Genomic DNA, 14,930 nt, shown 5'->3' with positions numbered 1-14,930 from the left:
ATACAATTAAATAAATAAATCCAAAAGGAGAATCACCATGCTTTTCCTCTTGACAATCTATCAAGAATAAAGAGTGGCCAAATGTGTCACAAACACACCTATCACCACCCCGAAGACTGCTTCCACAAGGGAACATTATCAAGCACTAATCTGATATAATTTGATGAATTCTGTTATACTGCCACAGTGAAACATCTTGTTTGTGAACAGGCGAACAGATTTTGAAGCAATTAACGAAGTCTTTTATAAACTAAATAACCCTATGAATTTGACTTAAAAAATTTAGCCAGCCTCTTGGAAAAACAGAAACAGGTGAAGAACCTGCTTACCTACTTACACTATTTGTCACATCAGCATCATGTAAGAGGATAAATAGGATTTAATCCAAATAGTAGCTAATACAAGAAAAAGCATTCTCACCACATGAAATTTGTATTCCAGTACACTACTTAAGACCTCAATCCCTCATGTAGCACATAGCTATCTTTAAAAACGGGTGAAACAAGTAGTTTTGGGACTGATGGAAGGGAAGAGAAAAACTGTTTATTTCAATTCAAAGAAAAATGGTAACACATAAAAAAGCAACTTCTTTCACTAAACGGTCACTGGTATTTGTCTATATATTTTAAAAGTTCTCACAGCAAATATTTAGGTAGGATTCAGATTACTTTGTCACTAGCTTGTTAAGAACTATCATAAAATGTCTTCAATAATTCAAGTCCATAAATAGCACGAGCTGTTGGTAGAGTGATGAAATACTGTGGGTGCAAGCTTCAGTCATCTGAGAAGCATAGTTAATCCTTTCTGAAATACAGTGGTGTCAAAACCATAATTTTTTCATTCTCCCACCCCAACTAACGGGATTTTGTAAAGACAGACTTTATACCTAAGGACAGTGTATGTTCAGGTACAATAACAAATAATTCCTAAGGGGCTTCATTTAGTTTGGCCTCTAATGATACTATCAGAATGACAGACACAATACAAATAAATCCTGATTCAAGAATTCTGAGTTATGTCAGCCCACAGTGAACTGAATGCTACGCTCAGCACCTCCAAAACATCACACAGTTTCTCTTTCCTTCCACCTTCTCAAAAGAAGGTCAAGAAAACTAACACACTCAGTGATGCTATCCTTTCCTATGTTCTCTCCACACCACGATTCCTGCCTTTAGAGGTGTCCCCAGAGCAGTTTCTGCCGGGGAGCTGTGGTGGCAGTTCCCTTGTCCTCCCCCCTCCCCTTGCTCCAGCACTGAGCAGCTGCAGAATGAGTCAGATCTGCCTCCTGATCTGACCAAAAAATAAGGGTATTTTTGGTTGGTTAGCAATTCTGACCATTCAATGAGCTGATCCAAAGGATCCAAATCATTCTGTGGCCGCACAATTGCTTCATATCATACAAAGGAAACACAAAGCTGGAAAGGAGGGAGAAAAGCCTGAACCTTTCCTTTCAGCAGCAGCCTGAAGTTGAATAGGTGAAGTATACATGCAACTGCTTCCTAAGGCCGTATTTCCCTGGCAGCCTAAATCATCACAATTCCCACTGTCCCCCTCCCAGCTACACATTCCTGCTGCTCTTGCTTATCAGACTCTTCTCTGAGATGACCCCATACACCAAGTTGATGGAAAATTACCCCAATCAAGAAGAAGTCTCCCCTTCCCCTTTTTTCCGAATTCCTCCTCCACTGCCCTGGTTCTCATCTGTTCACATGGTAAGGTAATGCACCTGGCTTACCCAGCAAAAAGCCATTACTTTTTTTGTCAGGATTAATTGTCTGCTGTTTAGAGTGCAGAGTTAGCCCCAGGCACGTGTTTTCAAGACCAAGAGAGAAACAAAAAGGGGACAGTGAGCAGCTGTTCATTTAGTTCAAAGGTGTAACATCAAAACCACAGGCTCTTGCCACTTCACTGTGAAGTCTGGCAACTTAATTTCAACCCACCTCCATCAGCAGCATGAGCTACAGAGATCATATGTGCACTGCAGTGACTGAGGAGTACTCGGATGTTCCCTCCTCTGCTCTGGGGATGGGTGCACCAGCAGAGGTAATGGGGCAGGTCATTTAGGGGCAACAAATTCATGACCTACAGAAAAAGTTTTCCTAGAATGTAAATTTGATTGCCCTAAAACCAGAATATAACTTCACAGCCTTTCCTAGGCTAGTCCAAAGCTTAGGAGAAAACTTGGTATGAATTTAAAGATGGAAAAACTATAGAGTCATCACAAAGGCTAAAATATTTTAAAAGTCTTACCACTGAAACAGGCTCCATGGCTTCTTGCTTGATAGGGACTGGGTCAAACATTAGCATCTTTTTTATTCACCTGTTCTGATGCCTCTGATGTCCTGGCCTGCAGGGGAAAGACAAGGTGTTAGAAAGCCACAGGAAACCCCCTAATCAACTTTCTGAACTGTAAAGAACTTACTATTTTGCTAGATTAATGTGAATATTTAGCCATCTCTAACATAGCTTCTAAAATATTTGACTGGACTTCATTTAAATATTTCAGTTACTGTAAGTTTATTCTTTCCCAATTACTATTGGAATAAAGGGACATCTGCTCGCTTTAATGAAAGCTAATTTGAATTTTTATTGTGCAGGTCAGCATACCAAGATCACAGAATTGTCACTTTCATTAGCCGTCATTAGTGTGTAAACACATCACAGTTTAGACTATGCATTTCTCATCAGCATTATAACTTCAGAATAATCTTCTTTAGCTGATAATACAGTGAACTGATTCTGGAGAGGATGTCTCTTGTCCTGATAGAAAAGTTGAAATTTTCACATACAGTGACACTGAAATCCATGCAAAAGAAAGATTAAAATTCAGGGCTAATTTGGAGAGGTATATTCCACATGCTGCAATGACTTAACATAAAAATACATCAGTTATTTCCCTGACATAATAGATTTAGTGACAATATAACAATAATTTGTGCTAACTGTGCAAAAGAAAAGCACTTCAAAAAATCTGGTTGTATTCTGTGCAGCTTCAGTTGTTTTTTCTACAGAGCGTTCAACCTCACTTATCCAATTCTAGCTTATCTCAAACTGCCTGAAATAAAGTATTTAGCATAAAGGATGTCATAACTTAACTATCATGCTACACATTTGCCACAGTCAACTTGGAAAGATGCTTTGAAGGAAAGGAGGAGATACTTCTTCTGGGGTAAGCCGTAAAGGTACAGAGTAAAAACCAAGAGAAGCAAAGGAAAGTTGTTCTCAATAACATTTAGATGTTGGCAAGCTTTTACCAATCACTTGAGGTTATACATTACATGACTGATGTTAAAGGAGCAAGTTCTGACCATACACTGTACAGTGCACAGTCCTGCCTGGAAGTGGTATGACCTCTATTAAGATGTGAGGACAAAAAAAAAAAATTACACAAATTCAATTTTGACCAGTAGATGGCACTGGAAAGGAACGAATACAGCCAGACCACACCATCCAGACCATTTTACCCTGCAGAAGTAGGCTAAAGGCTCAACAACAGATTTGTAGTTGGGGCTGGAAAATTCTCCCAGAAATGTAAATGAAAATTTTAAGATGTACCTGCTCAAATTAAAACAATTCTAACAAGCCTACACTAATGAACAATCTTGCAATTAACTACCACAGGTGTTTATAGATAAAAATTTGTTAAGAGCTTCCAGAGAAAGATGGCATGAGTTGTTACAAGTCCTTCACTGATTATTCAGGCATATGAATAAAGTTTAAAGACTTTTGGAAATATATTACAGCAATGTACATTTTGAATAATGGAAACAAACAGGTAACAAAAGTAAATTAATGTATCTTCATAATTCTTCTTACAAAAGTCAAAGGCCTAACAAAACCAAATTGTAAAAAAAAAGGGAAACAAATAGAGCAGCTCAATGCAATTTCCAATTTAAACTTAACGTAGTCTTATTTTAGAAGCAGTTGTGTAAGATGGAACTATTTGCTAAAAGTTGTGATAATTTTGTAAATACTTTAAGTATGTTTGTGAGAAGGTTATTAACTATACTATTTTTCTTTGAATGGTTATATTTTTCAGGTTTTTAACATTTCACATAGCTAGAACTAACGTTCCAGATGACTGTCTTCCCAGAAATATATCCACATATCTATGCATTAAATATATATGTGTATCTGTGCATCACTCACACATGTTCCCAGACACATATATGCATTGTGAAAACAGAAAAAAAGTTATACTTTTAGACATAAAAAATGTTTACAGTAAAATGTAGCATCTCAGACCTCACATATAAGAATTTGGAACTACTTGCTTTCAGGTTTCCAGAAACTTCAAATTTTTAGTTTATATGTGCAGAGATAAAGTGACACACCAATCTGTACTTTAGTGAAGGAAGGGAAGAGAAGAAAGGAGGAAAGAGAGAGAAGGGGAGAGAGAGTTTGTTCTAAGCAAGCAGTTACGCTCCCAGGCCGCTCTGTCATTTTTGTTGTTTTAAAATTGGATTTTCTTCAGTGTAAGAGTTACTCTTTCTCACTTTTTACTTCAAGAAAGTGTGTGAAAGGCACTTGATACACATTTCACATGTCATGCTATACATTTGAGTGTTTCCTGAGAGAGCTATAAATTACTGTGCAGGAATTAGACTCATATAGACAACAGAAAGTGTAAAGCCCTGAATAAAAGTGAAAAGTAATTTTCAATCTTTCTCAGGTACAGTCATCTAAGAACAGCAGAGGAAAATGTTACTTTTATTGCTACATGATAGTACAGAAATTGAGCACTTCTTTATCACATCACTCTTAAGCAGTAGGTTTCTTTTCCCCATTTGATAGTGACTGGAAACCAATTTTCAAGAAAGGAAAATTAATTAATATATAACCCTGGGTCCTGTCGGTCCAGATCAGAGGGTCAGATTCTTGTTTGGTGGAACATGACAGAGCTCCTATAGAGTCAATATAAACCAGCTTTGGGTCTGGCATTTAAAATTTAGCTCAGAAGGACATGTTCCTAAGGCTGCAAATAAACTCATAAAACAATTCTCTTTGTATTGAAAAATAATGCTCCAAATTGATTGCTTGGACCACATTCACAAACAAAACACATGCACACTCACACACAAATAAAGCATGCTACATCTAGTAAGAAGTCAGAAGTTTTTCCTAGTCTATTTGTAAAATCATGCCTACTAACTCAAAACCTCCCAATCTCTCTCTCCTAAACATTTGAGAAGGGGGCAATAGGGAAGGTAAACAGCCTTATCTGTTTCTATTACAGAGGAATGAAAAAACAGTTGGGTTCTACTTTACACACTGATTTCATAATGTACTTGTTTGAAAGCCCACAAATTGTTTAGTAAATACAACTAATTTCTGGAAAATCAAAATACTGTCTCTCATTCCTGAGGTACCCTGGAAAAAAACAGTGAGGAGACAACAACATATTCACATTAAGTGTATTAAAAAATAAGGGCCTTTGTCTTTCACATTATTAGATAAATTATTTTGCATTAAAGGTTTTTTTTCATGTGGGTTAAAAGAGTTTAAAATGCATGTAGTCTGAAACTAAATAATTAACTACAATCTGGTAGGCAAACATTCCACCCTCTCTTTTTTTTGCTCTCCCTCTCTTTTTCTGCTAACAAGCCACCCAGTTACTTTCTTGCCTCCTCCCATTCACTCCACCCTGTGGATCTCTGCCAAGTCAGTCCAACTTGTCCAAACAGGACATGGCTTTTGATAAGATTTTGCTCACACCCTGTACTTCAGAAAGACAAATGAAGCAACTGGTTTTTGTATGCAAATAAGGACAGGTGCAAGGTAAAGTCCAGGCAAAGTCCCTCAGTATTTTCCTATCTGAAGTCCAGTGAAGACAGCAAGCCAGAAAAAAACACAAACTCTGCCCTTATGATCCAATACGCAGAGAAGTATCCCTTCCAGAAGGGAAGTTCATCATTGGTGGAGCTCACCACCTTGTTAGGATTGAAGACTTTTCAGCACTAACTTCCTGACAGGTACGGTTTACTGTTTCAGAGACATAATTAAGAGTAAATGAAAGCTTAGAAGTACTTAACTTAATGTGTATTCTGACAACAAGGACTTGTACAGATTATTTACCCTGGATGAAATGAGCAAAGTGGTTAAAGAATGCACCCAGAGTACACATGTGCACAGCAGAGCTGCTGGAGAAGAGCAACTGCATTGCAGCTACTCCCGGCAGCTCTGTACATCAACCTTCAAGGTCCACCAACTCTGCAGACCTGTTATGAAAGGAAAGGGTGGGGTGGAGGGCCAGTTTTGACTGTGCACATCCAACAACTACAAAGCCTCCCTCTAACACAGAGCCTTTGCTCTCATTAAATACCTGGAAGAGCAGTCAGTGACCTGACAGATACTCTTGTTGTGGACAGGGGGGTGGTGACCATAAATTCTGCCTCTCTTCACCCTGCATGAAAGCATGCATGGGGTTTGCTTTCTCAGTCTTTGTGCCTGGGGGAAGCAAGGAATGCTGCCCTGTGGTACAGTGAGGCTTCGTCTAGAAGCTTCAAGGTATGATTGTTATTGTTGTATAATTACAGAATAATGTAATGATATCTGCTAAATTAGCACTGCATGAGCGCCCTCTGCAAAGACACTGCAGCTCTTGCAGCACTGTTGGTATCTAGCAGCCAATGTAAGTCATGTGGCCAAAGCTCTCAGTCCAAGCCCTTTGGGACTTACACTGTTGCTCTGAAACTATTAGTTCTGTGAGCCTCGAGTCAAACTTCCCCTGATACTAAGGAGAAGTGATAATGTCCGAAGGCTCTCCAACTGATGAAATCCAAAGGGTGGGGAGGTTTTCTGAACCTGGGTGAGAAATCTCCTTCAGTGGAACCTTGAAAGAGATCTTGACAGAGAAAAACCAGTTTCCGAGAGCAGGATTCCCTGGAAAGGGTAGGAAAAGAGTTTTACAGGGCTAGTAAAAAGATGTGTTTGCACTCACTGTACCAGTTGCTCATCAAGACCTGAGTCAGCAAAAAAGTGTTTCTGAAGTTCCATTAACTTTAATGGGAAGTAAGCAAGCTCTTAACTGCACTGGGCCCCAAAATAGCAGCAGGCAAAGAAACTCTCCAGCTCAGCACAGCAGTCAGACTCAGTCAAAGCAAGCAAGAGCAGGGGAAAGAGCAAAGGCCCAGACGTGGTGCTGGGGGAAGGGACCAGAGCAGCCAGTCCCTGAAGAACAGAGCAGGGGGAGAATCGTGAAGAACTACTACACCAAGAAAAAGTTTTACTGACTGACAGCCTTCTGTGTCTGTTTATTCACTGGATGTCCACTGGGAAACGGTAATAACTGTTGAAAAAACTAGGATATTGTGTAAAAAGGTACCTGGGCAAAAATTTTCTACTAAAAGTTTTACTTGATTGGACGAAGGAAAAGAATATTTCTATACCATTCTGTTATTTAGTATTTCAGACTACCTTTGCTTTTTATTGACTTGAAAGTCTTTTACCTTCCTCCTTTCAGAACTGCAAGCAGGCTGAAAAATCTGGTTTTTTGCACAACTTGTGCATCCTAACTTTGCTGACGTCACTTTGTTTGACTTAGAACTGCTTTGACATAGTAATTTATCAGCTGTGTAGCAGACTAATCAGTATGTCCATTAAATTTACGATAACAGTATTGCAGGCTCTGAAGCCACATGTCTGGAAATGGCTTTCTTGTATGTAAAAATTTTAGGCAGAAACAGTTCTTGCAGTTCTCATTAAGAAAATGCCTTCTCTACCAAGGAAAAACAGAGCCCATGTAAACCCTGTTCGACCTTCACTTCTACGTTTACTGAACCTAAGGGAGAGAGAAAGAAAAGCTCTTGAGGCACCTCCATTAGACAATATTCTCCCTTATCAGGGCAGACTGCTGTCTGGTTTCCTGTCTCAAGCTACTTCTTAGAAGGAGAAACAGTCTAGTAAGGATAAAAGATCAGACTTCTGAAAACAAGTGAAGTATGTGGAATGGTATGATAATCTTTCCCTTCCAAACTGAACTTTGTTTTTTGTTGTGTTTTTCTTAAGAGGTTAATTTTGAAGATAATTTAAATGGAAATCCTATCTTTTTATTACGAGGGAAGAATGACAGAAAATACTGTTCTCTTACATAAAGGGTTCTGCTATTTCATGAAATATATGAAACAGAGATTCAATATTTTTTATAGTATGGGGGAGAAGAAAAAAAATCTAATCCTAAAGAAAGGAAGTGTACATTTATGAATAATAGCCTAAATTATTAATTTGAATGCGGATTTGAATACAGGGCAAATGTCGATGAACCCCTCTGTACCTATGGAAGTGGAAATAAAAAACAACAGGGAGAAGAGCTGGGTAGTGTAGTGGGCACAAATGAGGCAGTGATCAAAGCAGCTTAGACTCTTTAAAAGTGGAAAGTCTGTCATGCCTTCATGGATCAAGTTAGTTTGTTGGTAACGCACACTGACTGCATGATAGGCAGACCATGCGTTTGTTTTTTTTTCCATTCTGACTTAGTTTACTATTAAAAACCTGTTAGAGCTTTATCTTTCCATTTGGCTGATCTACACTTACACTTCCTTCCCCTGGGAGATACTACTACGGCTACAGATGCCTCAAAGGAAGCCTCGGCATCAAGTGAATGCTTAACAGGGAAGGGTTAAATCCCTCCTAAAACCAGCTCTGCCAAACTTCATATTCTGGATTGGAAGCAACTAGCCTCGGAATGAAAACACAAAGCTTCAATGCTGACAGCATAAAAGAACTCTAAAAGACCTCCTGTTAGCAGTGTTAATTAATATTAAAAAGTTGGTTTACAAAACTATTATAATTTTAATTTCAGTCCCTGATTTTGTAGAACTTCTGGCTACAAAAAGGTGCGAACCACAAAATATACTGCATGTATTATACACCAGTTTCCAATATTAAATGCAGTTAAATGCAACACTTTTCCTCTGTCATGGGAAAAAAAGACTAAATATGTTTGAAACCCTGTGCAAATTAACAGTACCAGATTTAAGATATTTAATCGGGTTCTAATGGACAAACTCATCCACGGTATTCTAAAATTAACAGAAAAACAACTAAGTAAACAACTGAGAGTAACAAATGAAAATAATCAACAAACAACTTACCAAAACCGTGTGGCCAAATACTTCTTGTTATCTGGATTTCTGAACAGACAAAAAACAAGTTGATGTAAGGATGTGCACATAATTCAGTAAAAATTATTTTTCACATACAATTAAGCCCTGAAAGAGGAAGTTTAAAGCATGTATTTTGGATACTTCTTAAAAGATACCTGCAATGATCACAAACAACTAACTTTCAGCATCCAAAAGAGCAACAGCAGGAACTAAAAGAATAATTAAAAAATGAGTGAAATAAAAAAGGGGTAAAATGAAAGGGTGGAAGTATTTCTGTCTGTACAGAAAACATGCATATTCTGGTCCATAAGTGACAGAGAAGAATAAACACTCCGTCTCGCATTTTCCTCCAGGGCCCGATTCAAAGCCCACTGAAGTTAATGCAAGTCTTTCTCTTTATTTCAATGAGGTTTGGCTTGGGTCCTTTAGCTCTTCTTCTGTCAGATCCAAAGCAACAGAAAGATTTATGTTCTCTTTCTGAATTTCCTCTCGATGTTTATCTATGTCTGCCTGCAACAGGGTGGGGGGAGAAGACAAATACAAAAACAGGAGTAAAAAATTTATTTTTATGCCTTCAAACATGCAAAATGTGGGACAGCCACACCTATTTATTCCAAAGAAAAGTTAGCGAGCAGTGCCTCAATTTCTGTCTTACATCTGGAAGACAGTGAATCTTCTAGTTTGTATACGGGGAAAATATCTATTCCTTTTGAGATCTGGAAATACAAAGTCCTTACGGTGGACCATTCAGGTCGGGTAAGGGCAGAAGCCAAAACCCTCTTACAAGTATGAGCCTACAGATGTGGACTGTCTTCTGACTTACACTCTTTTTACACCAGTGTAACTCCGTGACTTTAATGGAGCTATTCCAGATCGGCTGATGAGCAAGTGAGCACAGAAAACTGGCTCACAACTTTCTGGAGACTCGAGTACAAGTTTTCAGCAAAGGGAGCAAAGCTCTCCAGTTCACCACCATAAATATATTGGAGTCGAGGGCGTGCATTAAAGGTTAACTTGGAAACCTCATTATGACATAACACAGGCATCTTAAGCAATCGTGAGTGTGTAGAGACATGATAACTCATTGGGTGGGGATTGGGAGTTGAGGGGCAGTGACAAGGGGCCTGGACGAGGCTACCGATCTGCCAGAAAACAGCCCGAAACAGGAAAGAGCACCACATATGCCACTTGGAATGTGTGACGCAAACCCCAGCCTTGAAACAAAGAACAGGAAACAGCTCTGCTGGCTGCGCTGGGGAGAAAGCACAGAGAAACATTTAGGCGGCCCTCCCTGACCCTATATTCATGAGCAGCTGGAGTCTTTTAAAACAACAACAGTGGGTGGAGGTGTTTGTTCATTGGGTGTGAATAAAAACACTGTCCTTATGCAGGGGACCTGCCCTATTTACAAACAGGCTCCCTTAACATAAGGGAGCGGGAGATTTTTAGACACCACAGGTCATGACGATTAGCTGAAACCTTCCTGAGGACCAGTTGGTTTATTACTGTATTTACAGAATGCCGGTAGCTAAACAGAGCTACAGCTTCATGACATCGAACAGGCAGCGCCCAGCCTGACAGTAAGCACCGTCTTCGTAGACAGAGCTAGGGGGATCGGACCATTGCAGGAGTGATTTGGAAAGCTAGGGGTTGCTCCTGGACAGTGTCTCACTTTTGTCCAGTACTGCTCAATAGCTGAGAACCAACATCACTCAGTGTACCCAAGAATATTTTCCTAAGCCAGCACATGCTCAGCCTTCTACATCCCCGTTTCATATGCACTCGGACTTCATCTCAGGACCTGATTTTCCATGGATATAATGCTTTTATTTTTGAAGCACCCAAATACACAGCTGAATAAATGAAATAAGGTGATGACATGAGGAAAGGCACATCTTGTCTAGATGTCATGCAATAGAACAACTTCAACATTCGTTTTCCTTCAAAGCCATGGTTTCAAATATGCTCTCTTCTCTTACATCGCATCGGTTATTTATATACGGTGGGTGGGACATCTAGTATTATCCAATGTGAGAATGTGTTACGGCAAATTATGTGGACGAGTACCACAGTAACACCAATAATTGCTGTGGCGTTTCATGGCTCAAGTTTAACAACGCACATGAGGTGACAACCAGCTAGTACAGCATCTACACAGCAACACGCAGGTGTAGGTTTTATGCCGATAGTATCAGTTCCTTACTTTCTTCATACTGAATCTGGAAATATAAGTAATTTGGGGCTTGTATAACTCCTCATCTCTATTATCTCAGAGCCTTCGACTAATCTCACTCACATTTACATCATTATTTATCTGAAGAATTTTGCTTTTCACTAAACAGGTGTTGCCCAGGTCACATCCTCACAGTACCTAAGGGCTCCCTTGCAGCTCTCCTCCTTAGAAGAAATTTTGCTCAGTTTCTCAGGGAAGGGAGAGACCATTTAGTATCTTCCCCCACCCTTATCCCCGGTCTCCCTTGTGGTCTATAACATATCTGTAACAGGGTGTGCAGGGGGGGGGAAAAAAAAAAGTATTTGCCTGCTTGGGAAAAAATAAAAAAGGCCACTCAAGCCAGCTTCAGGTTTTTTATATTTTGATACTAGACAAAATATTCTTAAAAATACAAGAGGAAAGTTAGTTTGAAATAAATCTCTTCTGGGTCAGGCAGGATTATCAAATCCAGATGTAATTCCTCACACACAAGAAACAGCTCCTCATGCAATTATCACGACAGTGTATCTTAAAAGTATTCTATGGAAAAATCATTAGTGGTCAGCCAGTGTAATCCTTTTTTTTCAATACAGGTAATGAACATTTACGGATATTAGTTTAAATAAAGTCAAGTCTTCAAAGCTCTCCCATCAGCCACGCAAATTCAGCTTTTCCCAACAATAAAACCTTCAGAGTTCAGCTCCACAAATAGTGACACTTCCTGAATTTTCAAAGGCGAGGAAGCAAATAAAACACAGCAGACAGTGCAAGTACAGTACGCGAATCACCAGGGGAGTACACAAAGCAACTTTAATGTATTTTTTTCATATAACTCTTGAATGACCACTCGAGCTATTCTGAAGTAGGTCTTTCTCCCGACCTCCGGCTAGGTGCTGTGATCTCCCAGCAGGGGCTCCTGTCGCTGAACCTTCCTTTTCCAGGGCTCCCCTAGCTGTGCCAGGTGCTCACCTGACAAAGGTCCAAACCAAGTAACTCCTATTCCCATTTCGGCTTTAAAAAAACCAAAACAACCGGCATCCAGAAAAGGGAAGCCAATTACGCTCGTTATTTCTAACTCCAAACTTAACTGCTGTGCTGTCCTAGGCGCTCCGCGTTTTAACTTCGCCTACATCACAGCCAAGTGGTGCCAAGGGTAGATAATAATATGAGGGATACATTTTTGAGAGCCGGTCTCATCCTTGACTTCACCGGGAGTTAAACCGGGGACACGGCGCTACCGATCAGCTTCGCGCTACTGGTGGGACAGTGCCAAGAGGCGAACTCCGGCCCTGGCATTTCCCCCACCGCCCTCAGAACCGAGGGAACCCGCTGTACTTTTCACCTCAGTTGCGTCCGGCACGATATCCCGTGCGGGATCCGACGACACGTCGCTCTCTAACCGGAGACGAGCCTGTCACACCCCGGCGGGACGCCGGGGGCACCGGCCCCGCTCGGCGGGAGGGCGGCCCTGAGGGGCGGGCGGCCCGCAGGCCCCCCCGCCAGGGAGCGCGGCCGGCGGGGGAGGGCGCCGCGGGGGAGGCGGCCCCGGCCCCGAGCGGCGCCGCCGGCCACACAGGTGCGCTGCCCGCCCGGGCGGGCGCGACGGACAGCGGCAGCCCGCCCCCGCCCCCCCCCCCCGCCGCCTCACCGCGCCGGCGGCCACGCAGGAAGTTTCACAGGCCCGCGGAGGGAGCCCTGCTGCGAGCCCCCGCTTCCCCTCCCCGCAGCGGCGGCCGGACGGAGACCCTGTCCCCGCCACCTCCCGGCCCGGCCGCGGCTCCCGTTCCCGGGGTTGCCGGCGGCGTCCCACCCGCTGCCGCCCCGGGCTCCGCGCCGCTCGCAGCGCCTGGAAACTTTCCTCCCCCGGCACCTCCATCCCGCAGCCCGCACAGCCCGGCCCGGCTCCCCCCCCCCCGCCCTCACACTTACGCTCGGCGGGCGGTGCGGAGGGCGCCGGGCCTCCGTCGGCTCCCGCAGGGTCGGGGGTCGCGCTAGGTGGCGGGGGCTGGGGGCGCTCCGCGGCACCGAGGCGCGAGGCCGGCGTGTCCCGCGTCCCCGCGGCTTAGGCGCCTCCGCGGTCTCCGGGTCTGTGTGCGAGGAGGAGCTGCCCGCCCGCCGCCCTGCCTCCCGCCCTCCGCCCGCCCGCTCGCCTTCCCCCCGGGCTCCTGGCACCGGGCCGCGCTGTCACATGACGCCGGCGCCGCTCGCCCTGCCAGGCTCCCCGGGCCGGCGGGGTGAGTGGCGGTGGGAGGGTCACGGCGGGGAGCGCGGCCGGGCGGGCCGGGCGGTTCCCCGCCCGCGGGGTGGAGGCTCCGCCGAGGGGCCGGGGCGAGTCACCGCGCACAAACAGCCGGGCACGCACTGACTCCCCGCTGCCCGCCCTGCCTCCCGGGGGCAGACAGACTCGCACAGACACTAATTATCCCCAGCAGCCCGGGGAGGGGAGCGGGGCCGCCGCCGCCCCGCTGCCAAACCTGCCCGTCCAGCTCCTCCTCCCCGCCCGTGTGTCAGGCAGAGGCGTGCGCCTGGCACCCGGCACCGCAGCGCACCCCTTCCCCTCCCTCCCTCCCTCCCTCCGCGCCCACCCCGGCCGACCTGCGGCGGCGGCAGCAAAACAACAGCAACACCCAGCGCCCGGGGGGGAGGAAGGGAGGTGCTCGCTCTGGGGCGCTGCCGCCGAGCTGGCTTCGCCGGCGGGGGCTGGGAAAGGGAGCGGGGCGGCGCGGAGCCGGGCGGCGGTTCCCCCGCCCCTGCCGCCGCGGGGCTGCCCGCGCCGCGCCCCGTCGCGCCGGGGAGGTGGCGGGGCCGGGCGAGGCGAGGCGAGGCGAGGCGGGCTGAGGCGCGGGCCGGCGGCCGGAGCGCGGCGGGCGTGGGGCAGAAGGGTCGGCCCGCCTCCGCCTCGGCTTGGCGGCTCGCCCGCCCCGGCCGCCGGCACTGCCGGCTGCCTGAGGCCCGTGCCGGGGTGTTTTTTTATGGCTGCGATCAGCCCGTCGTGCCCGGGTGCGCTCCCGCCGGGGAGAGGCTCCGCGCGGGAGGAAAAGGGGCAGGCGGGGAGCGGCGCCGGCAGCTCCCCTCGGCTCGGCCTCCCCCAGGCGGAGGCGGCGGCCCCGGGGCGCGCCGGCCCCCCCGCGCCGGCCCTGCCTGCCCAGCCCCGCGGCTGGCACCGGCCCGGGGCAGGTGTGTGTGTCCCGGTCCTCCCCTCTCCGGGCTCCTCTCGCAGCTGGAGGGGCAGGAGCGGGGGAGCGGCGGCGGCTGCCGCCCTGCCCGGGGGGTGGCTGGGCTGAGGAGGCCCGGCCTGGCCCCGCGGCGCCGGGCGGCTCCCCGCGCTGCCGAGGCGCAGGGGCACCGGGGCACGCCGTGGCGGTGGGGAGGCTGAATTTTTGCCAAGGCTGCGCTTGCTGCTTGACACAGAGGTTTCAGCGGGGTGCACTGCACGTACCGCCTGTGAAACGGCAGCTGCTTATCTCCATAACCGCGGACAGACCGAGGGACTTCGCTCAGAGCAATGCTTTTTTAAAAAAATATATCCTGGCCTACTGTCTCAACTCCATTGGTTAGGGAAAGGTGCTCCCAGTAATTCACTGCATTGTGCTTACAGTTGTTATAGTGTGCCA

General features: G+C 45.5%; 1 protein-coding gene across 2 annotated transcripts in view; it reads right to left on the bottom strand.

The window, feature by feature from the left end:
• Positions 1–13,832, bottom strand: part of KLF3 (KLF transcription factor 3) — a 28,333-nt gene extending 14,501 nt beyond the window's left edge. The window contains exons 1-3 of one of the 2 annotated variants that reach the window (XM_072861393.1): positions 13,246–13,832; positions 9,093–9,131; positions 2,251–2,347 (exon numbers count right to left, since the gene is read on the bottom strand). In XM_072861393.1, the coding sequence (XP_072717494.1) occupies positions 2,251–2,307 (57 nt within the window). In that variant the 5' untranslated portion in view covers positions 2,308–2,347; positions 9,093–9,131; positions 13,246–13,832. Of the gene's footprint in view, positions 1–2,250; positions 2,348–9,092; positions 9,132–12,658; positions 12,777–13,245 lie in introns of those variants that run through there. The other variant, XM_072861394.1, reaches the window with a different exon arrangement.
• Positions 13,833–14,930: the final 1,098 nt, after the last annotated feature.

Source organism: Ciconia boyciana, chromosome 5, assembly GCF_034638445.1.
Source record: "Ciconia boyciana chromosome 5, ASM3463844v1, whole genome shotgun sequence".
Lineage (NCBI taxonomy): Eukaryota > Metazoa > Chordata > Aves > Ciconiiformes > Ciconiidae > Ciconia > Ciconia boyciana.
Note: the sequence above shows the minus strand (reverse complement) of the source record. Positions and strands in the feature narration are given on the sequence as shown.